This window comes from Lissotriton helveticus, chromosome 1_1 (assembly GCF_964261635.1).
Source record: "Lissotriton helveticus chromosome 1_1, aLisHel1.1, whole genome shotgun sequence".
Lineage (NCBI taxonomy): Eukaryota > Metazoa > Chordata > Amphibia > Caudata > Salamandridae > Lissotriton > Lissotriton helveticus.
In genome coordinates, this window is record NC_136057.1 from 792,675,619 (window position 1) to 792,702,448 (window position 26,830).

Sequence of the window (26,830 nt, forward strand, 5' to 3'; positions counted from 1 at the left end):
ATATTTAATATTATCCATTCATGTATTTATATAGGTCATGCCGTATACGATGACATAAGCAGTATTATTTATTTCCACATTCATTTCTTGGCAACTAATAGAACATTCCAATACAACTGAAAATTCTAAATGATGCGTGCCAAAGCATTTCGGGTCACTAAGACCCTTTGTTAAGGCAAAGCTACAAACAAACGCAAAATAAAATACAGTCTTGGTCAAAACTGCTCCAGAAATATATACAGAAAGCAAAATTTCTAATTCATACTAGTCGTTTGGCAGCATCTTTGACAGTGCACCTTGGGACTGATTTCCTTTTTTTATATAAACAAAACCATTCATTTACGCACAGGTACAATATTAAGGAATCAAATAACTCAATTGCCCATTTAAGATGGCTAGCATAGTATATCATTATGTAATCTGTAGAAAAGTACAGGCAAAAGACCTTCAATTAGCTGCTCCCTCATTTCTTGTCATGGTGGAGCCCAATAATTTCACATGGTCTTCAATCCACCTAAACATTTGTAAATATTCTCATTTTCTCTATGGCGGTATGGAATGGCCATGTAAAATATTCACGAATAATCACAATCTTACAGTTAGAAATTGGGTTGTTGGTTGGCTGGTGTGTTAACTTTAGTTAAACAGCAACCACAATCATAGGCAGGATAAGTGTCAGGCTAACCCTAAATTAACATTGGCTAGCCATCTGGTAGGTTGGCCCAGATCAGTTAGGCTTAACTTAGAGGCAAAGTGTAAAGTAACTGTGCAATACTTCAAGCAGTAAAACAGTGAAAACACCACATAAAAAAAAGCCACACCAATGTTAGAAAAATAGTTCTAACTTTAAGAAATAAAACAAGACCAAAATGAAAAAAAACAAGGAGAACTTGAGATACTGATTTTTTAAAATGTTAAGTGAAAATAGCGCTAAGAAGCATAAAACTCTAAAATGGGATATCTGGTTGCTCTGGACAGGGACAAAGTTAAAAGTTCAGTCTCACAGCAATAGAGCATGGGCCGGATGCAGGGACCCAGTTTGGCGAGCTGAACAAAGGTACCTTATTCCTAGGTTGCGGAGCGTTGTGTGGTTTTGGGACGAGGATGTTTTGTGCAGCAGAGGTGCTGCCCCAATTCTGAGATGTGGCAAGGCTGCAGAACAAGATCCTGATTCATCGATGTCAAGGATCCTGTAGACAGGTTTGCAATGCGAAGACCGGTGTCAAGGATATGTTATGCAGTCAAAGCAATCAGTCTGCTCCGATGAGCGGAGAAGTTGTGAGGTAGACTTTCGTCATCGAGGCAACTATCAATGGGGATGTAAAGAACCTGCACCATGAAGAGCGCTGTGCAGTGGCAGTTCTGAAAGCAATGTGTCGAGTCCGAATCACACAGCAGTGGCGATGTGTCACTGCTGATCCACATAGCAGGGGCTATGCTCCGGTTCTGATCCAAGCAGCAGTGGCAATGCATCGGTTCGGCAGAGGATGCATTAATTTCGCTGAAACAAAAACTTTAGGCCCACTTGCAGGAGTCCAAGACTTGGGTGGCACCACTTGGCAGGGCAGACTCACGATGTCAAAGACCAGGTGCAGATGCAGGGTGGTTGAAAGTTTTTATGTCTGAAACTTCAGATCAGGAGGCCAGTCAGCTAGCCCTTGGAGTCACTGAGTTCAGGTAATGCAGGTCCAGATGTTCTCAATCAGGCATTGAAACAGCAAGCAGCAAGGCAGCATAGTAAGGCAGAGCTCCAGCGTAGCAGCAGTCCAGCAGAGTGTCAGTCCTTCAGTAGCACAACCGTCCTTCTTTCTGGCAGAGTAGTCACCGGTCCAGAAGTGTACTGAAGTGGACCTCATACCGAATAGGCCCTTTGAAATGGTAGAGATTTCCTTCTTGCCCTGGCTCAAGACTCACTACAGGGGGTATGCAGCCCTTTTTGTGGGGATAGGACACAACTTATTCAGGTGTAAGTGAGGCTGGGTCCAGCTTCTCCCTCCCATCCTACCAGGATGGCCCATCAAGTCACACCTAAGCTCCCATTCTGTGATTCTGTCTAAGGGACATACACAAAGCCCAACTGTCACCCACCCCGGAACATGTGATCAGAGACAGGCAGTAGACACCAAATGGCTAAAGTAACAAAATGCCAACTTCCTAAAAGTGGCATTTTGAGAATTTCATTTAAAATCCAACTTCACCATGACCTGCAACTTAAAATGTTTATTCCAGACACCAAACTTGAAAAGTTAATTTCTTCCAGTTGGTGAAGTACACGTATAGGATTTAATAAGGTCATCCAAATGTTATCCTTTTGGAAGCTAGACGGACATGTAAAGTTTAAAAGTACATGTCCTGCCTTTGAAATACACTGCACTTTGCCCTCTAGGTTGTCCAGGGTCAACCTCAGGGGTGATTTATATGTATAAAAAGGGAAGTATTGCTTTCCCAGGTCGACATGGCAGTGTGGAACTGCACATACAGGCTCAGCAATGCCATGCCTACGTCCTGGTGGGAGGGCTACTTCATCAAGTGGCACAATCAGTGCTACAGGCTCACAAGTAGCATTTAGTTTCCAGGCCCTGGGCACGTGTATATCCAGGTTTATAGGGACTTACAAGTAAACTAAATATGCCTATTTGGGATGAGCCAATTTCACCATGTTTAGGGGAGTGAGCACAAGCAATTTAACACTGGTTAGCAGCAGTAAAGTGCACTGAGTCCTAAAGCCTCCGAAAACGAGGTCTGAAAGGTGGAGGAGGTAGATAAAAAAGTTGGCTGGAAGACCACCCTAAAGCTGTCATGCCAAACACTAATTTGTAGGTGGCCACTTCTGACATCCTTATTTCCTGCTGTTATTAATGAACTTATAATGGTGGAGTGTTCAGAGGAACATGGCGGAGGGCTGACGCCGTCCGCAGGGAGCTCCAATCTGACCGGTGATCTCCTGAGGTGAAATGCGGATTTTATGCGGACGACAGTGGCATCTTACACGGTGAGCGGGTGATTATGACCCCCTTCAACGCACGATCCTTTTTCTAAACTTTTGGCATTTTCTTTTCCTTTTTTCCAGTATCTTCCCCCCCACACGACGGATCTGCTCCATTCCTGTTCTGCAAGCTATGGCTGGCCCCGCCTGCCTGCCTCCCAGCCTCCCTACCGGCGTGAAGGAGTGAATGTTTTTGCACTAGGACTACGGGAGGCGCTGGGAATATTCAGCTCTGATGGTGTTTTTGGAAACCACCGAGCTCTCTGAAACAGGGGTGAGAGTGTTGGGGGGGGGTGGTACTCGTGAGGGTGTCGGCACTGCAACCCAGGTTAGAACTGAGCTACAAGTACAAACAAATCAGCGAGCACAAGTACATGCAAAGGAGCTTGAATTGAAGCACGAGAATTGGCTTTTTGGGCGCGCTAAGTTTTGGTATGGTGTCAGGCTGGTGCTAGCGAGGGTCGGGTCCCGCAAGTTTTCTGGAGCGTGTTCTTTAAGGACAACTAAGATTGGGGGGGGGCGGTTATTCTGATATCGGACAACAGTTAGGTGAACTGGCTATTGAACTAGCTATTGAACTTCCGTACGTGAAGCCAGTCACGGAAGGGAATGAGCTCGGACATCTCTCAATTTTCTATCCCATTACATACAGCTCACCGTGAATCATCAGGAGATTTCACTCCTTCACCAGAGAGAAGCAGCAAGGAATCCGGAACCAAATCCCCGGCTTCTAAAGCCCCTGCTGCTCTTAGAGCAGGGGGCGCCAGGAACAGGTACCAGCTCAGGTCAAACTCGGAGCTTCATAAGGTGGGTTTCCAGGCGGTAGGCGCCTGGTCTGAAACAGGGACAGGGTCTGGGACTGTCGCTTCCACACCTAAGGGGCGGAAGAAGGAAAAGAAGGTGAAAAGCTCAAAAGGGGGGCTGGTGAGCCTAAACAGAGGCTTCCGAAGAATTTGCCCCTCCGAGGTAAACCGACCCCCTCCTTGAAATCCTATTTTAAAACTTTGGAGCAGGCCGTGGACTCTAAGGGGGGCAGCTCACCTCCTCTATCTTCTTTATCTAAGTCTGCATAAAAGTTAACATTAAAGAGTGTTCCGAATGAGATACAACTCCCGACCCAACCATCGAGGGGCTCAATTTCTATTGCACAATCCCCTGTTGTTGCTGCCACGGCATAAGGGGGTTTACCTCTAACCAACAGATATTCTGTTTTAGATTGTGACTTAGGAACAGAAGAGGTTCCACCTGTAGATGAGGAAGCCCCGCAGTTGACTATGGATACCTCTGTTGGTCCCAGGTTCTCTCAATTAGAGTCCTTATTACTTGATATGAAGGAGGACTTGTTATCCAAATTTGTAATATCTGAGGCAAATCAGAAAAGCATTCACGAACAATGTGCTAATTTGGAGGCTAAGTTGGATGAAGTGTCTAAGCGAACTGGCGTATTGGAAGCAGATGTGTCCCTGCTTACAGGGGCTTCCCAGCGACACGAGAGGGACCTAGAGGCTCTCAGACTGCAAAACAAAAATCTCCAAATGGATATTGAGAGACTCGAGATACATTCGAGAAGGAACAATCTCAAATTTCTAAAGATTCCTGAGGGAGTCGAGAAAGGGGATGTTAAATTATTTATTTGCAACCTGCTTAGAGATGGGGTACTAAAAGACAGGCCAGACATAGACCTTGAGGCCGAAATTCAAAAAGCTCACAGAGACCCTTATAGGCTTCACAAGGAGAGGAAGGCGCCCAGGAAAATCCTGGTGAATTTCCTCACCTATACAGTAAAGGAGCTAATATTGAGTAGAGCACTATCTGATACAACCCTCCAGATAGACTCTATCAAACATCTGATTAGGTCAGATGTAGGAAAGGGCACAGCACAAAGGCAGTGGGAGCTGGGAAATAGAATGCCTGACCTGAGGAGCCTGGGCGCCCAGGTTCAAATGAAATTTCCTACATTCCTAAAAGTTGTTTGGAGGAATAAGACCCATAACTTTCTATTCCCACATGAAGTTGACTCCTTCATAACTTTAATAAGAGAGAATCCTTAGTAGAACTTCCTAATGGAAACTAAACGAAATTAAAAGATCTAAATGGAGAGAAGCAGGAAGATGGACGAGACGGGGGCAGCAGATGGTTACTTGGAGCATTTAGGAGGGGGAACAGAGGGGAAACAGAGGATAAAGAGTACTCAAAATATAAAAAATAGAAAATATATATAAGAGAGGGGAGGGAAAGGAAAATGAATAGAGAAGAAAAGGGAGAGGAAGGAAGGAAAAAAAATAAAAAAAAAGTTTTTCTTGTTTTCATATACACTGCATGGGGAGGACGGGAAAGAAGAAGGAAAAAGGGGAGGGAAAAGGAAGAAAAAAAAGGGAAGGAAAGAGGGGAAGGGAAAAAAGGATGGAAAAACAAAAGAAGGGAAAAGCTTGTGTTTTTTTTTCTTTTTTTTCTCACTAGTTAGAAGATATGATAAGGTACCCGGCTCATATATAGGTGTCCGTTTTTTTTTTTTTTAGTAACTGACGGGAGGGATCCAGGTCAGACCACGGGAGCCCCTACAGGCGACAAGATCGCCAAAGTAGGTATGGGAGAGGTTCCTCAGGGGGGGGTGGGTGGTTTGTAGGGTGGCAGGGGTAAAAGGGGTTAAAAAAATTCTCATATACACATTAATGAATATACTGGATATGGAAGGGAGCAGGGCTCGTGGTGGTAGGTGGAATGGTTAATATGAATAACAAAATTAAGTTTATCAGCTGGAATGTGAATGGCCTAAGAGACAGGAGGAAACTCTTAAGGGTTAAGGAATATTTATTTAAGACAGGGGCTCAGGTTTGTTTATTGGAAGAGACCCACTTAGAGAGAAGGGAGTGTGAGTCCGGGCTGGGAAGGGCTAGGTGGATACAAGAAGTCCTATGTTCAGACCAGAATGGTAGCACTAGAGGGGTAGCAATATTGATCAGAGCTAATGCAGGGATTAAGGTTGTGAAATATGAAACTGATCAGTCAGGAAGGTGGCTGGTGGCGTCTCTACAATGTCAGAGTATTCCTTTTGTATGTGCTGTATACTATGGCCCTAATGAAGATCTTCCAGGGGCACTCCTGAAGCTTAGAACAACTCTTTTAGATTACACAGGGCCAGTTATCTTAGGGGGCGTTTTCAATTTGATTTTGGATGACAAGCTGGATCGAACATCGAGGGTTAAATTTATACCCCCAGTGAAATCCCGGAGAGAGCTCAAAAACTTAGTTAAAGATTATAACCTTATGGATGTCTGGAGAGTTAGAAACAGCACAAAGAGGGACTTCTCTTTCTATAGCCGTAGACATGGCCACCATTCCAGAATAGATTTTTTCCTTATTGATCAGGTGTTACTTGCGGCCGTTGACACTACCGAATATACCCCAGCTATCCTGTCGGATCACTCAACAGTGGAGTTAATAATTAACTTCAAAGTAAAAGAAATACAAAGGAGATGGACTCTAGATAGCATTGTTACAAGCGATGATGAGCAAATTAGGGAGGAGGCTGAATCTTTCTTCAAAACGCTGTACACTGCTAAAATAAACCAATCCACTCTGCTATTAGAAAACTGGCTAAGTAAGATACAGCTTCTATGTCTGGCTGAAGAGAACTATAGCCTCCTTGCGTCGGACATAAAGGAAGGTGAGGTCAGAGCTCAGCTGATGAGAATGACTAGTGGCAAGGCAGCTGGGCCCGACGGTCTCCCTGTGGAAATTTATAGGATAATTATAGACCAAATAGTGCCTGTCCTTACAACTCTGTGCAATAAAATCTTTGCAGAGGGGGGAATGCTCCCGATTCATGGGCAGAGGCTACTGTAACCTTAATCCTGAAACCAAATAAGGATCCACTAAAGATCGAATCCTATAGGCCAGTCTCGCTGTTAAACACAGACTACAAGGGTTTTGCCGGCGTGCTCGCAGCCAGACTGGCCAAAACGGTAAAGACAATCATCCATCAAGATCAAAGGGGCTTCATCCCAGATAGACAACTAAATGAACTGACATTTCAGGTTATCGCAGCGATAGATGTCGCCATCAGCAAGAGGCTTCCTTTGACCCTGGCGGCAGTGGACACCGCTAAGTCGTTTGATCAGGTAGATTGGCTATATTTATGGAGGGTTCTGGATGCCTTTGGCTTTCCAACCAAGTTCATAACTGCTATGAGGTCTCTTTACTGCTCCCCACGGGCAAAGATATTAATCAATGGTCTCTTAACCAACTGGGTACCAATTGCTCGTGGGACTAGGCAGGGCTGTCCGCTGTCACCTTTATTGTTTGATTTGTATATTGAGCCCTTAGTTTGTTTACTTAGATCTGATTTAGCATTTAAACCCTTTATGATTTCTGATTTAGAATTAAAATTTGCATTATCTACAGATGACCTTCTTATGTTCACTTCAAACCCAGGGGTCGCCTTGCCCAGAATGATAGCTCTAGCTGAAGAATTCGGGGAGGTCTCCGGTTAATCCATTAATAAAGATAAAACCGAAATCATGGAGTGGAACCAAGAGGTTAGTACGGTGGGAGCCAAGTTAAAAATGAGGTACCTGGGGGTCCTTTTGACCCATAAAATGGAGGACATCACTAAAACTAACATGGATAAGGGATCTAAGGAGGTTTGTGTTCTACTGCAAAGATGGGCATCACTCCCTTTAAACATCTTTGGGAGGGTCAATCTAATTAAGATGATCATCCTTCCTAAACTTACTTTCCTATTAAATTCCATCCCCTTATCTTTTAATACTGCATCTATCAAAAAGTTGCAAGGGAAACTGGGTTCCTTTATCTGGAATTCAAAATCGCCAAGGGTAGCATGGAAGAAGCTCAGGAGAACTTTAAAAACAGGAGGTTTGGCCATCCCTGATCTATTGGTGTACTGCCATGCTTTCCATTTTAAAAACCTTAGACCCCTGGCGGGGGAGATAGAGGGAACATCGTTAGGCTTATTATTTCAAGCGCTGCTACGAGATGTACCACAGGGCCAATCACATTTTCTTTTTAAGTTTGGAGACCCAAAAAAAATAAAATAAATAAGACTAAAGATCTTGGGGACAGCTATTAGAAATTGGGTTTTTGTGAGGCAGAAGCTTGATATTCCCTATTACTCAGTGCAGGCTCCAATCTGGGAATCTCCAGGAACACCAGCCAGCCTCGATGACCAACTATCTCGCCCTCTTAGGGCAGGGGAGATTGAGTGTTGGGGAGACCTCCAGGTTGATTCGCAGCTTCTTAGCTGGGAGGCAATATCTAGTCTTACCGGGGGAACACTTACTAGGTTTAAATAGCATCAGCTGTCCAGATGGTGGTTAGCTAAACCCTGGAATCTCAATAACCATAATCCAAAATTTGATCTAGTATACAGGAAGAATAAGTGGAAAAATCAAATTTCATACTCTTACATAGCCATGCTAGAAGCCGAGAACATCTCTGAATCAGAGATACAAAAGCTTTGGAATAATATACTAGCATCAGAGAGTGCAGACTCGGTGGATATATGGATCGATTCATTTACTATCTTGCAGGCTGTGGTGAAGCCAGCCACATTAAAGCCGAACCATTTGTACACTATGTATAGGGCATATAAATCCCCAAAGAAACTTATGAAATTCTCTAATCTTGAATATCATTGCCCAAGATGTAGACTCCTGGCCGCAGATGATGTGCATATGCTGGCTGTTTGTCCAGTAATAAGAAATTATTGGGATTCAGTACAGGGCTTACTGGGGGATGTTCTCCAGATACCAATGGTAATAACAACTAGCACTATTCTTTCCGGACTAGGAGTAGCTTATAATACTGATGATCTCAACACAAGGCTTATTTTTTACGTCATACTCCTTGCCAGGCGCGAAATATGCAGAGCCTGGAAGGATCCAATACCTCCTTCCTTTTCAAACTGCCTTAAACATGTTATTTTTACCAGTAAGTCAGATATGGCATGTGATCCCATATGTTTTGATAAAATTTGGAAGCCCCTGGCGGCATGGCAAGACAGGTAAAGGTAATTTGGTGTTCCTATGATTTATCCTGGGCCCTGCCGGTTCCTATATCTCCCTAGTAACGCAGGGAGCCAGTTACGGCGTGAAAAGGAGTGGATTGGGAAAGCAGTGGCAACCTGAGGGATCAGGCATGGCTCCTTCTGAACTGGGTCGCTTAACATCAGGGCCGGGTAGGATTGACCTTTTCAGTTTGAGTTGCCTAAGCTCCCTTCCAGAATTCCATAACGGTATATGAGGAAACCAAAATAAAAAAATAAAAAAATAATGGTGGAATGTCTTTTGTACTGTAAGATTCTCTGCCAATGTAACTGTGAAGTACTATTGTAACATTAAATTTTGATGGGAACTTAGATTTATAATCTTATTTTCTTTGTACATAGATACAGTTTTGTTGCATAGAAAACATAGTGAAGTGGGTCCTAATCATTTATAGAGTTTAATTCAACACATCCCACAATATATAGGCCCCTAATTCACAGATGCTGCAGGAAGTCAATCTGATAATTCTCACTTGTTTGAACTTTTCAAGGATGAAATGTTGAGTCATCAACCCAGACATCCAACCTGTAACTTGAATGTGTTACAGATATGTGCAACATGTAGATAAAACATTGAGCTTTCTTGTATTTTACATTGGAAAGCAGCACTGTTAAAGTTACAGTTTCAAGGGAAGTGAGTCATGAAACAGGTCCGCTGTGTGAAAATAGATCCGGCACAGTGAAGTGGCAGTGATATGAAATACGCAGAATAAACAATCATATGAATAAGAATCCACCTTTCCGTAGCTTAACACTATCCACATTAGGATTGTAGAAACAATTTCACATCTTCAAATCAACTGTAAAATGTTCCTCGTAGACACAAGGCCTACTGCATAGTATTCTGAAGTCACATATTCAAGTTGTGCTAAGGTCACTCAAAGATGGAACCTGGCTGACGACTGAGAGCTATAGAGCTCTGCCATCCCGCAGGTAGAGGCCTTGCACATCACACAACACTGTTACAATCAGAAGCCCTCAATGAGGCAGCTGTTGATCTGAAGCTTAAGGGGAAGGAAGGACGGCTAGCCCCAATCCATCCAAGTCTGCAACTGATCCAAGGCTCTTGCTGCAGCACTGCACACCTGCTCGGCCCAGCAGCCTACTGCAGTGCTCACAGCATGTCACCCTGGTTGCTGGTGGTACCTGGCAGAGCCATTCCCACCCTCCAGAGGATGCACCATGGAGTGGGAGGTTAACAGGGACTACAGTGCTGGACCACAAGCCCAACAATCCTGACCCCTGTCTTACCTCAGCGATACGACAATAGTCAAACCCAGGTGGGGTGCATCACTGTCTACAGTAGGCAGATTGTTTAGGCATGTGCACATCGGCACCAAGTACAGGCCCTGCGTCAGTCTAGGAGGGCCTGCGCATCACCGGGTGCATGGTCTTGACACTGATGCGGGGCCCTTCCAGTTACATCTTCGACCGGATAATGCACCTCCTCCTGACCAGGGCCCTTTCAATGTGAGAGGAGGGCACTGGCCTGGCCTTCTTGCCCCATCAGACTCTATTCCTTGGCCTCCCACCAAGTCACTATAACCAACACACTAACACTGGCCTCATGAACATGCCCCACAAACAGGATATGAGGTGGAGAAGTATCTGGACAAAATTCTTTCCTGCCCTGCATAGAGAACCGACTAGTTCCCTTTCAGAGACGTGATAGCGAGCAGTTAGAGCCTTTCCTGCCTACATACAGCGCCACTCGCTACAGAGATGAAGTGGTAATCTATAAAACTAATGAACGGGCTCCCTCAGAATAACCTCTACCGAAGAGTTGAAATGGCTGATGAACCAGAAACTGATTGCAGGGATCCATTTCAAACTTACTGATCATCCTCCCCAGCCCCTGCACATCATTGATGCCCCTTCGGTCTGAAGATCAACTTGATGGACCTCACTGGTAGCAATACCCAACTTTTCCCCCTGTCGAAACGCCTCAAGTGCCATCATTGCCAGTGGCAGGGCAATGAGACAAATGCTCCGAACGGTGGTGGTAGGGGGCATTAAATCAGTAGACACCGCGACCATGGACACTCAGGAAGCCTTCATGGAACTCATACTGAAAGAGATATAGGCGGTGGGAACAAAGCCGGAATCCAGGGATGGGAAGATCTTGGATCTTGCAACAGAAATGAAAACCCTATATGTGGACATGGAATCCTTCCATGCCAAAATGGACAGCCTAGGCAGATGAACTGCTCTGTTAGAGGAACAGATAAACACCACAGACTCCTGGTATCTGGAAATATGACACCTCAAACCGAAAGTAATCGATTTGGAGAACAGGGTGAGATGAGATAGTATCAGAGTCTACTGAATTCCAGAAAAAAATGGAAACAAACAATGACATGCAGAGACTGCTGGGTGGCCTACTGCCACAACTACTAGGCATGGCCTTGACTCATCCTCTAGAACTACAGAGGGCCCACAGAATATGCTCCAGAGTTCTGCTCAGGTACAATACAGCCAGACCAAGACTGAACATAGCCTGCTTTCTCCACCACTAACAGGTCCACCAGATTTTAACAGCAGACCAAATGACCTTTATGGCAACAAAATCCATATTGCTGCAGACTTTTCAGTATATACTAACGCCAAACAGACAGCCTTACTGCAACCCAGACCAAGACTCTAGAAGTGGCACATTAAATATGTCCTCCTGGAGCCAGCCTTTATGTGGATTACGATGGACGGTAAGTCAAGAGGCTTTATGGTACTAGAAGACTTAATCTGTCTTTTTATACAGTCTGGATGACCAATGGATGGACCTCACCCCACTGCAATCTCAGGGCTAAGGGCTCATGGATGCAGGCCCACAGCGACAGAGAGGACCAACTACTCACCGTTCGGGTAGATAAGTCTTCCAGAAAACTGATGGACAGGGAAAAGTATCTCCGACATGTGGAAGAACTCAATCAGGAAAAAAATCCAGATTATGAATAAAACAGGCTCAGCCGACGAACAAAGGCAATGATGTGTGATCATTTTTGACTGACTGATGGAATAAGATGAAATATATGCAGAGCTTACCAGCAATCTCATACTGTCATTGTTTCCTGAGTTGCCTAGCACATTTATACACTCCTGCAACATCATTTCTCCTAATGTGCGAATTGCATAGAACTGGTATACTATAACCTTCCCCCAGCATCTTCCTTCTTCCCTTCACCCTATCTTGCACAGTCCACCAACTCTGTGTGACACCCAGACATCTGGGTGTCACACAGAATTTCGTTGCGCGCACTGCATCCCCAAATGCAATGCAGTGCGCGCAACGAAATTAGTTTGATTTATTTAAATGTTTACTTACCTGCAAACCTCCATTATCCATACATTACTAACCCCCACCCTGCCCCTCCCCCTCGCCACGTCAACGCCCCGGCAGGTACTCCCCTACTGACCGCGGCTGGTCCTTAGGTAAGCCCACAGGAAATAATGGCACCTCAATGTGTCCCGCTATTAGATTTCTGCAGAAAGAGCACAACTGAAGTCCCATATAATCACCTATTTGAAGATAACAAAAGGCACAGTAACAGTACCCCAAAACGTATGGGTGACCGCACAAGCCACCATTAGGTGACATATAATGAGGGGCTCATCACTGGCCAATAGGCACAGGACTGATGAAAACCCTTAGAATGGGACGCAAACCTACTTTGCTAACCAGATACAGACCTCCAAACATTAACTAGAGATAGACAAAATGGCACTCAAAACTCTGTTCACCACAAAAGCCAAATATATCCTATATAGAATTGAGGCTGCCACTATGAACAGGGGTAGAAGGCAGAGAAGGCACATCACCTATTGGCAGCACAATTGAGGCAAAGAAAATCAGTGACAGCCATCCCTGATATATGGGACTCTGGAGGCCGACTACTCACAGAGTCACACACAATTGTGACTGCATTTGTGGACTACTGTGCACAACTGGACAGGTCTGAAGTGGAAAACAATTCAAACAAAAGGAATAGGTTCTTTGAAGGAATGGCACTTCCCTGCCTTAAGGATGGGCTCTCTATCTCGAAAAAATAATGAAAGAGGAAATAGCCAATACAATTTTGAACCTCCAGTACAAGTAAACCCTGGGTGAAGACTGCTTTCCAGGAGAATTCCATCGCAGAGTGAAATCAGAAGCAATGGACTCCCTTTAGGATGCCTATAAAGATGCAGCAGGCAGCTTCATTTCCCTCTTGAACAGGGCACTCATAACCGTCCTACCTAAACAGGAAAGAACCTGCTTCTCTGCAGTAGCTACAATACAATATATCTTCTGAAAACACAAATGAAGATTCTTGTGATGATTCAAGCCACACGCCCTATTCCCCGCACTCATCCATAGTTTACAGGTAGTATTTGTGTTAGGCAGGAATGACAGCAACCACTTACTAATCCTGACCCACATAATTTGGCTCTCCAAGGACTCTAAAGAGGACAGAGTACCGCTTTTCCTGTACATCGAGAATGCCTCTGACGGGATGGGATGGAACTACATGTTCCATATACTCCAGAGACTAAGGAAGGAGACTACTTCATGAGTAATGCCAAATGACTATGAGGCTCCGACGCAGGACAGGTCAATTGTTCAGGATTTACAAAAAGTGACCTGCTAATTGAATCACTCCCTTGTTAGTCCGCTGGGGCCATCACTGTGTGTAATGAATGAATGCCCTGTACTACAATTTCCGGAAACACTAGGCTCAGCTTCAAGGGGTGGTTTCTGGATTCTATGATCTCACAGTACATCATCTTCAGTCCAGTGCATACTTTAAGCCGGTGATTTCCGGGGCTCGGCACCAGCACTTAATTGTCAGCACTGGCACTTATGATAGTCTGCTACAAGGTGGTGGTGTTTGTCTGATTTGGAGATGAGCACAACAACAGCTGTTTGTTAAATCAATATGCATTAAAAATAACTAACACCTGCCTCTCAAACCATTTTTATAGCTTTCGGGGTCCGGGAATAGTCTGAATTATCACTCTTGGAGGAGTGTGATGTTTAGTAGTTGTGTTGGTGCTGCCACTGGCAATGGGTGGTACAAGCTGGAGTGGCCTCCTGAGAACGGCCCAGGTACTTATTTTTTCACAAATTAAGCACAGCTTCAGTCATTACCCCTTTCAATACAACTGTGCAATATGTCACAAAGACTGCTATAAGTTGACTACAGAGGGGACGATTGGGCTGAAGTAATTGGGAATCTGAACTGGGGGGTGAGAAAGGTCAGGATAAAGTTTACCCTCTTCAAAACACTCCAAAACTGGCACTGGAACCCACAAAAAATCAGATAGCAGATCTACGACCCCAGATCACGTGCTAAAAGTGCATCCAGTACAGATGTGATGTATTACATACACTATACCACTGCCAAGACCTGAGGGAATACTGGTCCTCCGTACACGACACCCTGAGCGGGGCACTTCATATGCCCATCGTCTTAGTGTGCAAGTTAGTTGCGCTGCACAATGCAGCTGACTTCCCAACCTTAACAAATCACACAAGATGTCAGTTAGCCACTGCAATAAACACTGCAAAAATATGCACACTTCAACTAAGGAGAGCACAAGCAAAAGCTACCCATGATGAGTGCCTGAACCGTGGGACTGATGTTTGCTCTTAAAAATATTAATTCAACCATTCTCAAAGGGGAAGGTGTCCCATGTGTTACCACCAATTTTCAATTGGCGGTAAATTGCAAATGTTTTGCAACAGCATTTCAGTTTGAAAACATTTGTACATACCAATCAAATTCAGTATTAGAAAGGGACGCCGTCAACACGCCGCTTCCTAATACCGAATCACAAAACACAAGTTGCAATTCGGTAACAAGTTACTGTATCACAATTTAGGTTTTGTACATCCCAAAGAGCATTTTTGCTGTCACAAATGAACCGATTACATCAATCGGTCCATTGGCGACCTCAAAAATGCTCCATACATGTAGCCCTAAATTCAATATTTCTACTGCAATTTGAAAAATTATTAATTATTCATTGGGAGTGAAGAAAATAACTCAGTTTTCCAAATTAAAAAGTAAATTAACCCAAAAACAATAGTATGACTCGGGCAATGGATACAACATTTGTGGTCCTGAGCAAATGTGAAATTAATATACTGCTGTCTAGTTCAATATCACGTGCATAGTTGTAAAGTGGAAAAAATAAAGAACTCGGGGTTGGCTTCATCAAAGGTGGGAGCAGCTGCATAGCTTGGTTAGTGTGATTGTGTGTGTGGTTCTCCAACAGTCATGCTGGCATATAATGTCATAATACATTATGCGGCCAGCAGGATGCGCGAGTGGGGCCTAAGGGGCAGTGGAAAAAGAGGAGTGTGGATTGGTAAGAGTATTAAGTGAAGTGAAACAGAATATTTTATAAAAGAACTAACATTTCTTAGGGCTTTCAACAGAGATATGTAGAGTGTGTCAACATTCCTGGAGAGATCCGACAGACACCTCCCCATCAGCGACTGCAATGGTCCCTGCAAGCCTACTATTTTTTAGAAAAAAACATTTATTACAAGGGTGTAAGACCCCAAACACTTATCCTGAAGCTACGCCCCTGGGTGGGAGAACACTGAACATAGCTTGTTCCGCTGCCACCATGAATTGAAACCGGGCACCTGGTACCAGAATTATTACTTTTATCATCTGTGGCCTGACCAAGGTGTATACAAATCCTTTCCTCACTGCCAATGGGTTTGTTTTAATGTCCAAAGGTAGTCACTTGTCCTTCGCTGCTTTCCGATATCGGAGTGGTTGCAAAGCCATGCTCCATATCTCTGCAAGTGGTTAGCAAGTGCCCACAGCTTGGATTGCTTCCATTTCGCCACTGAGATCTATAATATCGATTATGAAACAGAAAGATAATGCAATACTGCTAGATTCACTTGTACATACAAGTCTGGCCTAATTAATTATGCAGCATTCATTGTGTTTAAACAGTCACACCTGTGTTCAAAAGGAGGTAGTTCATGTGAACTATTTTTCATTAACCAGTTCCTCACTCAACAACACTGAATCTTTCAACTCACCTTCAGGAGAGGCGCCCGCCTCGGAATAAGTTGAGCTTTCTCTGCTCTTTTTGCTGCCGTCGCTGCTTACGGACAAACTCGACTGCAGCTTCCGGTGCATTTTCTGAGAAACAGGCGCAGAAAGCTTTCTGTGATCTGTGGTTCCATGCTTGACCCCGTTATGAATGCTATTTCCGTTACTCAAACCTGCATGGCCATTTTGTATCTTAGCAGTTTCTTCCGGGCTTTGTTCCAGTACTGAAGCGTTGGGCTTAGGAAGACGTTGAGGTTGAGCTAAAAGGTTAAAAATAAAAGCGTAGCTGAAATATATTTAATTTAAACGCATTAGAACTGTGATTAGTTCTCAGACTCAATATCTTAAAAGAAAAGGAAAAGATATCCGGAGCAACAGTCAGTGGTGGCGTTACTGTTCGCACACTTTATGCATAGAAGCAAGTGGTGAACGTCCATCTTCAAAAATGTTACAGTTTCATGTGGAACCTATGACATACACTAAAGTACAAAGAACGATACATCTAGATTCCAAATCGTCCCACATGCAAATACGAATTAAATAATCAGAGCTAAATTTTTTTTTACATTTCGTGATTCTTCGAGTCACAACATAATTCAGAAATCCCACCCGCTGTTGTTTTCTCGGCAAAGAGTGGATGTCTAGTGACGTGATTAGTACATTTTTTTGAAAACCTAGCCCCCACTAGATTCTTGCGAGCCAGGGTATTTTACAGGGTATTTTTATTTCTTATTTTGCGAATTATCAACATTGTAGCGGAAACAAATATGTTTATTTACATTGCCAGCTGTCACAAGCTATCTGATGTGTTTCTAAAAGGTCCATTTACTGCCCATTGCTATGAATGTTTTTCGAAATTTTTGTCCACACACAGTCATGCCGAAAGACCTTAATCAGAGGGGAGACTCCAGATTTTTATATGCCAAAAAGTGTTTATTTTAGCAGTCACTGTCTGCCTAAATTGCTTTAGCTCCAATAAAAGCCTATGTGGAAACTACAGTCCCCAGATTTTTTCCAAAATTTCTCGGTTTCATATTTCAAGATGTTGTCATGGATGCAAAGTAGTTCCATTCAGTGTTATAGACTTCTATGTCAATATTAGGCATTTTTCTTAGAGTGATGCAGACCGGGCAGCTTCTCCAACAATAACGTTTTGCAAAAACCATGACAAAACAAAACAAGCACTGGCAAAGCCAAAAGGGTGACAGCCAACACAGACCTATTGTCTTTGTCAATGTTTTTTCACTAACTGCTTTCAGTATGGGCCTGATTACATCTGACACGTTAAGTTTCGACCCTTGTGCAAAACCCTGTTTATGCAAGTGCCAACATTCCAAGTTATGCAGACTTTATTGCATCTAAATATTATTGAGTGCAATCAAATGTGCAGCACTCGATACATTTCAGCAGGTAAAAGCCGTTGGAACTGCTGCAGCGAATTTTATAAGCTGTTAAAATACTTTACTAATTATGTGCATATCTTACATTTCAATGAAAGTTTAGAAAAATGCAAAATTCGTAGTAGATAACTATACTTAAATGTTAGAGGCCTGCAAGTACTTAAAGTGCTGAATTAAGTTAGCCTAAGTGTTCATGCCATATTAGATGAAAAAAGAATGGATTAACACAGAAAGGCTTGTTTTAAACATTGAATAGTTGTTTGTGCAAGATGCTTTTCTTCCCTTTGCTGCAGATGTTGCAACCTCAGAGCCTATTGTTAGCTACTGGTTATACATTTGTTATGTATTAGACAATTGATAGTAAGGTTCTCACCGGGGAAAGATGAAAATACAGGAAGAATGATTCATGGGAAGACGTTTTTGGACCCCAACGTTGTAACTTTCCAAAGACAAATGTCTGAAAGACTATTATGGTCTGAAGAGAAAGCGGCGAGTTGGCTTATTCCCAGGGGTTCCTGATATTATATTGGTGGATGAAGAGGAGGAAAGAAAATAATGCTGCAACATAGAATGTGTGTGATATATTAGTGCATATTCCTCGAGAAGGACAGATTCTTTCCCCAACATTCTGGCCGGGGACTCAAATCGGATCTTCTAGACTTCACTACATGAGAGGCTATTTAGTCTAACTCTATATGTCTGCTGATGTATGACTAAATAATTTCCAGTCTGATTTGCAAAGGCTTTATTCTTGCACATTGATCTCGCTTATCAGAACACCATTGGATGTCTGAACTAACACCTGTTTTCTCTCTAAGTCCCAAACGTATTTAGAATGAGGAGTTTCCTTTATGGAACATGCTTGCTGTATTATTACTATTTTGACTGATATTTTAAAGAATATTTTGTTCTATTTTATAATAAAATATTGATTGATGGATCAAATTAACTTTTAAAGCTGAAATCTCAAGAAGAATGCCTAATGAATAAATAGATGGGAAACTAAAAGATTTGAAAATAAAACCCTGTTAACTCACACTAACTCTTTTTTTCTGACTGAAATTGAAAGTCTTAAATAATTAATTCATTATGTAGATGATTGCTCCGTATTTCTCTTTGTCGACGAACAAAGGTCCATACGACCGGTGGGAGGGATAGTCAATGATTACACCCTCAGAATGAGATGTATAAAACCCTGCTCCCTCAGAAGTAAACAGGAGAAAAATACATGGTATTTGACTGTTGAAACAGGGGTGTCCCTAGACCTCATTCAGGTCAGGCATTGGGACTTCAGCATTCAGAGAGTTATGGCTGTCAGTGTTCTGGAATACCCGTGGAGGCACACAATAGCCCAGGCCTAAAAGAGAACTTGTGGCACAAGGGTCCAATAAAGCAAACAGGTTAGTTATGGCAGTAGAGGCATGCAATGGTTAGTTGATTGTCTTTGCTCCGTGCTGTTTATATCCCCTCATCTTTCACCTATTGTAAAGCTGCTGCAGTCTGCCAGACTCAGCAATTTATGGAAGGGAGGCAATAGGTGGTTATAGTTAGAGTGTAGGTAAAACCACAGCCCCTGGATTAAACCGTACTGTGCATGTATAACAAAGGTTGCATCTTTATGCATCTATTACTTTCACATGCTACATGTACAGTATGCCTGAGCGCAGCATCTGTGTATTTGATGTAAGACAGGGGGCTGCCGCAGGTGGATGCACTCCACGCTGTGTACTCCAATATATTTTCACAAACTTCTATAAGCAATTAATGAAATAATGCAACCAGATTGCAGGAGTCAAAACATTTCAAAGGAAAAGTGATAGTCTTACGAGATCTTAAAATGTTGTAGAAGGTTTAGTAGCAATTTAAGCTAGATGAATCAAAGAGATGGAATAATTATGTAAATGTAGTGTACTTGTATAGCGCACAAATCGACCCCAGCTGGGGTATCTCGGCGCTTGTACGAATACCGCTGTGGAACCCTTCCTGGCTTTTCCCTGTGAAGATCCCACTCCTGGGCACCCCCAAGGTGAAGCCAGGCATCCTAGCGTTGTGGGGGGCGTTGTGGAGATTAAGCAAGCTATTGCCCAGAGTTGCAGAGTGGGACCCATGATTAGAATAGGCACCGTGGCGAGAATTATCAGGTCTGAAGAAATTGAGCCCAATACCCGCCGAGGCGGGAATTGAACCCTGGTCCCGGGCTAGACCTCTGCATCAGGGTCGGCCGCTCTAACCATTGAGCCACACTTCTCCACTATTACCTCAGCAACACTAAGTTACCTCTTCAGTTCCAAACATATATTAGTTGACTATTACATTTTGTCATAGGTGGCATCACCAAGGCATGGGTTTCCCTATTATATCCAAATATATGAGTCTTCATTGGCACTAGACAAAGCCAGAGGTGTCCGCTCTAATAAAAGATAGAATTTGGGCAGGATCTAACTGGGATCCACAGTTTAATGATTAAATTGATCTTTAGGACCATATATTCGATAAAGTGTGGGTCAGATAGGTTTATATTGTATAACCCAGCTATGTTTTATTGTAGTTTCTGTTATATACAAGTCTAATACTTTATTATTATCATGCTTTAGGTGTGCCATCCTTGTACAACATGTTTAGTAAATATGTGTTTTTAGTAGAGGTTACTCCCCATGTTATTAATTTAAATCTCTGTATGGGCTATATTTGCTATGGCCATGTCTGACTTAAAAAAAAAGAATTTAAAAAAACATATATATTTGTAGTAAGTGGTCATCGATGGGACACTCAAAATCAATATTAAAAGTAATACCTGCAACAGGCGAAACACAAAATCCTGACCATGCCGGTACTATATAACTTAAAAACGTTCCATGTAGTTGGCTAAGAGAGCAGGAGATACAAAATACTTCTGACTTGTTTCCTATTGAATCAGAATGGAAAGTGATAGAGAGACATTTAAAAATGATGTTCTTGAGGGGCCTTGTTGTAGCCGTGTGACTAGAAGAGCGTTGCTAGCAGGAGGGGACCTACTCAAGCTCCGATGTGCAAGTGCCTTAGATATATTTTTATTGAATATTGTTTGTACAATTTTGATGCAAATGCCAATAAAAACAAAGTTAAACCTAAAAATTATGTTCTTTGGGTTCAGCATGCAATGTGTATTCCACTGTACACAAAATGCTTACAACCTACTTTACATGTCATTCCGTGTGAGCATAGCCAAATTCTTTTTCTGAATCAACCATGACCAAGTTACCTCGGTTCAATCTAATAGGCCAGCCATTATAATTTGGTGGGTAGCAGCTAACTGCCAGCATGCAAATATGTTTTTTGTAAAGTCCTGACAATTTTGGGACTCATTACGATGTCGGTCGGAAAGCATTCTGGCGACTCCTTGTCGGAATCATTTCCGACCGACTCGGGTTCGGGAAGTCCGACCAACCAATTACGATATTTCCAAACACCGTTCAGTCGGACTCCCATTGACTTCAATGGGAGCCTGTGTTCCGACCGACGACACAGGCTCCCATTGAAAAAAGGGATGGTTGCGGAAACCCTTGCACCATGTGGCGGGCACCCCAGGGTGCCTGCCACACTGTGCATGGTTGTAAAGAGGGGGTCCTATGGGTACCTCCACGGGCCTCAACTAGAGGCCTCAGGGTGAAGGGGGCCAGCTACGGGCTCCCAAAGTTAGTTTCCAACAGCTATTTTGTGTTGGACAGACCGACTCAAACGCTGTCCAAATCCGACATCATAATACGTCGGTTGGGAACACGGTCAATAGACCTGCACGATTCGGCTCCGACTGACTCAGAGTCTTCAGAACCGAGTCTGAAAGACCAAACGGTAACATTTCCATCATAATTGGTCGGACGCAAATGTTTCCGAGTTGGTCGGAATAATAGGTTCTGACGCAGGTTTGAAAAATCCAAATCCCGCTCGGGGCCTTTCCGACCGACATCGTAATCAGCCCCTTCATGTTCAATGGGATTCATCCTTGTTTCAATGATCTGGTAAAGACTTTAATGTCATCAACCATCATGCTTAATTTTCCAAAGTATGGATAGCGCATCATAGTCCAAAAACATAGTAGAGGGTTCTTGGGTTCAGCATGCAATGTGTAAGACACTGTACACAAAATGCTTACAATCTACTTTACACGTCATTCCGCGTGAGCATAGCCACATTTTTTTTCAGAATCAACAAGTTCATCATAGTCCCTAAACATAGTAGGGGGGACAAAAAAATGTAATATTTTTTTTTTAATGTTGTGAAATTCCATTAAAATGTAACAAGATTACACTTCGGAGCACAATGTGGTTTGCTGGTATTTTGTGATACAGTTTTTTTAAGTGAGCGCTCAACTTGCATAATAAGTTCTTGTGAAATGCCTGCAGGAGACTGACCAGGGCAAACCAGTCTCTCACTGTTTTTTACGTGAGGTGTGCGCTTACTTAAAAATGTTCTAAAGCATTTAGTAATTAGATATTTTGAGAAATGACCATACTGCGAAATTCAGAGGTTTTGTGGTTTTGCCAGCATAATTAACAATTCAACCACGCCTAAAATAAAACTAAGTAATGAAACCCTAACACATTTTAGAACAGCAGTGTCTTGAACACCCCACTCTAGAAGCTTAAGAGGGAGTTAACAACTAAAACTATATTAGTTTTACATTGGACTGTTTCAGTCTGCATGACTGCAGAAAAAAGTTCATAGGCACTCTAGGGAAGAACAGGGCAAAAAGGTCCATCTAATACAAATTTTGGCACCAAGGTTCAAGCTCGGAGGCTGAAGTGGGACAGGGCATAACGAGGGGAATTTCTAGAAAACCTCTATATAACAAATGAGGGAGATATAGCACTCTGTTTAGAAAGTGGCTTGCAGGATGAGGAGGTCCTTGATGCCTTTGGTAGACTCTGCAAACTGATCGGCGCCAACCTCCTGTCCCGTGGTAAACCTGGGAAAATTAGCCATATACATTTAATGGAAGCACTGAAGCAGTGTCCCAGGGATGAAGCAAGAATTAGGGAATATAGGATAGCATATAAATCAGCAACGCTACAGAGAAAAAAAAAGAAATTAAGGAGCAGGCATGGGAGGAGCAAATATAGATGTGTGGGCTAACTAACAGTTCCAAGGTTTGGGAGATTGTGAATTGGCCTTTCTTCACAGCCTCAGCACACACCAGGGTTGACTGCAACATAGCCCCCGACATATGGGTTTCCTACTTTAAGGGGATGTATAGGGGGCACAATATGGAGGGATCATATAGGCTTTGGATGCAGGAGCGTGACATTGAACTGTCGATTTTTAATGTAGATGAAGTATGTAATGCTATCCTTGCAACAGCAGGGGGAGAAGCGCCAGGCCTTGTTGGGGTTCCTCTAGATCTTTATAAAGCAGACGCCCAGACGTGGGTCAAGGTGCTGACTCATGTTTTTAATGCAGCTTGTATCTGTGGCCCCCCTCCCACGTGGCCCAAAGCCATACTGCTGCCAATCTTTAAAAATGGGGCAAGGGACAACCCACTCTGCTATTGTCCCATCTCTCTCTTAGATTCTGTCACCAATATCATGGGGAATGTAGTTCTGGAGCACTTAACACCCTGCCTGGACTACACCAACCTACTATCCAAGTTGAAATACGGCTTTAGACAGAGTAGAGGGACACTGGGCCTGTGTGGTAACCTGCATTTGATTATGGGCAAATATAGTGCAGCCAAGAGGGGATGCCTACACTTGGCTTTTATGGCTCTCACTGCAGCTTTCGACTGAGTAAACAGATACAAACTCTGGTCCATCCTTATGGACCTGTGCATTGAACCTGAGATAGTGGCCTTCTTACATAGCTCTCACACTAACCTATCGGCCTCTGCAAGGTAAGACGAGAATGGTAGTCTGTTAGCCTCATAGGGGATCAAGAGGGGGTAAGGTAGGGGTGCATTTTGGCATCCCTGCTGTTTACCTTATATATCAATAAACCGGGCGGCGTCCTGACAGCTGCCTGTAAGAGCATCTCCAGAGTGGGCCCCAAACATGTTCCCACCCTAATATATGCAGATGATGGGGTCCTGATTGTGCGGACAGCTGCGGGCCTACAACACCTCTTGAATGTCTTTATAGATTTGATGGATTCTTTAGACCTGTCCACCAACTACACCAAATCACACACAATGACAATTGGTTGTCGGAAGGCTGCTAGGACCAAGTTTTTTGGGAAAGGGATCGAACTTTCCAAAGTATCAACTTTCATGTTTCTTAGGAGTAATCTTCGATGACAGAGGGACAGTGAGCTAAATAACGGTGATGGATCAAGCCCTGATCTTTGGACTGGGTAAGAGTGGTCTGCTTAATTCAGACACTCTGTTCATCACCACCCCCTTTTCTGAATCGTTTTTGGCCACTATAGGTGTGGCAGGGTATACTCAGACATGAGTCCCTTGCTCACTGCTCCATCAGGATTCAAGCAAGCCGGGCCGACGAGGCTGAAATGCCAGAAACCGGTCCCCGGTAGCTTGTCTCCTTTCTGGTGAAGAATTGGCTTGGTAGTTTGGTCTGCCCTGTTCCCATGATGCACTGGGCCAGGGACAGACTCATTTGCATATAGCCAGGTTCTGAGCTGGGATGAGGCAGTGAGCTAAATAATGGTGATGGATCAAGCCCTGATCTTTGGACTGGGTAAGAGTGGTCTGCTTAATTCAGACACTCTGTTCATCACCACCCCCTTTTCTGAATCGTTTTTGGCCACTATAGGTGTGGCAGGGTATACTCAGACATGAGTCCCTTGCTCACTGCTCCATCAGGATTCAAGCAAGCCGGGCCGACGAGGCTGAAATGCCAGAAACCGGTCCCCGGTAGCTTGTCTCCTTTCTGGTGAAGAATTGGCTTGGTAGTTTGGTCTGCCCTGTTCCCATGATGCACTGGGCCAGGGACAGACTAATTTGCATATAGCCAGGTTATGAGCTGGGATGAGGCAGTGAGCTAAATAACGGTGATGGATCAAGCCCTGATCTTTGGACTGGGTAAGAGTGGTCTGCTTAATTCAGACACTCTGTTCATCACCACCCCCTTTTCTGAATCGTTGTTGGCCACTATAGGTGTGGCAGGGTATACTCAGACATGAGTCCCTTGCTCACTGCTCCATCAGGATTCAAGCAAGCCGGGCCGACGAGGCTGAAATGCCAGAAACCGGTCCCCGGTAGCTTGTCTCCTTTCTGGTGAAGAATTGGCTTGGTAGTTTGGTCTGCCCTGTTCCCATGATGCACTGGGCCAGGGACAGACTAATTTGCATGTAGCCAGGTTCTGAGCTGGGATGAGGCAGTGAGCTAAATAACGGTGATGGATCAAGCCCTGATCTTTGGACTGGGTAAGAGAGGTCTGCTTAATTCAGACACTCTGTTCATCACCACCCCCTTTTCTGAATCGTTTTTGGCCACTATAGGTGTGGCAGGGTATACTCAGACATGAGTCCCTTGCTCACTGCTCCATCAGGATTCAAGCAAGCCGGGCCGACGAGGCTGAAATGCCAGAAACCGGTCCCCGGTAGCTTGTCTCCTTTCTGGTGAAGAATTGGCTTGGTAGTTTGGTCTGCCCTGTTCCCATGATGCACTGGGCCAGGGACAGACTAATTTGCATATAGCCAGGTTCTGAGCTGGGATGAGGCAGTGAGCTAAATAACGGTGATGGATCAAGCCCTGATCTTTGGACTGGGTAAGAGTGGTCTGCTTAATTCAGACACTCTGTTCATCACCACCCCCTTTTCTGAATCGTTTTTGGCCACTATAGGTGTGGCAGGGTATACTCAGACATGAGTCCCTTGCTCACTGCTCCATCAGGATTCAAGCAAGCCGGGCCGATGAGGCTGAAATGCCACAAACCGGTCCCCGGTAGCTTGTCTCCTTTCTGGTGAAGAATTGGCTTGGTAGTTTGGTCTGCCCTGTTCCCATGATGCACTGGGCCAGGGACAGACTAATTTGCATATAGCCAGGTTCTGAGCTGGGATGAGGCAGTGAGCGAAATAACGGTGATGGATCAAGCCCTGATCTTTGGACTGGGTAAGAGTGGTCTGCTTAATTCAGACACTCTGTTCATCACCACCCCCTTTTCTGAATCGTTTTTGGCCACTATAGGTGTGGCAGGGTATACTCAGACATGAGTCCCTTGCTCACTGCTCCATCAGGATTCAAGCAAGCCGGGCCGACGAGGCTGAAATGCCAGAAACCGGTCCCCGGTAGCTTGTCTCCTTTCTGGTGAAGAATTGGCTTGGTAGTTTGGTCTGCCCTGTTCCCATGATGCACTGGGCCAGGGACAGACTCATTTGCATATAGCCAGGTTCTGAGCTGGGATGAGGCAGTGAGCTAAATAACGGTGATGGATCAAGCCCTGATCTTTGGACTGGGTAAGAGTGGTCTGCTTAATTCAGACACTCTGTTCATCACCACCCCCTTTTCTGAATCGTTTTTGGCCACTATAGGTGTGGCAGGGTATACTCAGACATGAGTCCCTTGCTCACTGCTCCATCAGGATTCAAGCAAGCCGGGCCGACGAGGCTGAAATGCCAGAAACCGGTCCCCGGTAGCTTGTCTGCTTTCTGGTGAAGAATTGGCTTGGTAGTTTGGTCTGCCCTGTTCCCATGATGCACTGGGCCAGGGACAGACTAATTTGCATATAGCCAGGTTCTGAGCTGGGATGAGGCAGTGAGCTAAATAACGGTGATGGATCAAGCCCTGATCTTTGGACTGGGTAAGAGTGGTCTGCTTAATTCAGACACTCTGTTCATCACCACCCCCTTTTCTGAATCGTTTTTGGCCACTATAGGTGTGGCAGGGTATACTCAGACATGAGTCCCTTGCTCACTGCTCCATCAGGATTCAAGCAAGCCGGGCCGACGAGGCTGAAATGCCAGAAACCGGTCCCCGGTAGCTTGTCTCCTTTCTGGTGAAGAATTGGCTTGGTAGTTTGGTCTGCCCTGTTCCCATGATGCACTGGGCCAGGGACAGACTAATTTGCATATAGCCAGGTTCTGAGCTGGGATGAGGCAGTGAGCTAAATAACGGTGATGGATCAAGCCCTGATCTTTGGACTGGGTAAGAGTGGTCTGCTTAATTCAGACACTCTGTTCATCACCACCACCTTTTCTGAATCGTTTTTGGCCACTATAGGTGTGGCAGGGTATACTCAGACATGAGTCCCTTGCTCACTGCTCCATCAGGATTCAAGCAAGCCGGGCCGACGTGGCTGAAATGCCGGAAACCGGTCCCCGGTAGCTTGTCTCCTTTCTGGTGAAGAATTGGCTTGGTAGTTTGGTCTGCCCTGTTCCCATGATGCACTGGGCCAGGGAC

At 44.2% G+C, this 26,830-nt stretch overlaps 1 protein-coding gene across 2 annotated transcripts in view; it reads right to left on the reverse strand.

Annotated features, from left to right (window-relative positions):
• The window catches only part of MDFIC (MyoD family inhibitor domain containing), a 279,995-nt gene that overhangs the window by 8,937 nt on the left and 244,228 nt on the right, over positions 1-26,830 (reverse strand). For both annotated transcript variants that reach the window (XM_078674362.1, XM_078674363.1), the window contains one exon: positions 16,090-16,362. In XM_078674362.1, the coding sequence (XP_078530488.1) occupies positions 16,090-16,362 (273 nt within the window). The remainder of the gene's footprint in view (positions 1-16,089; positions 16,363-26,830) is intronic.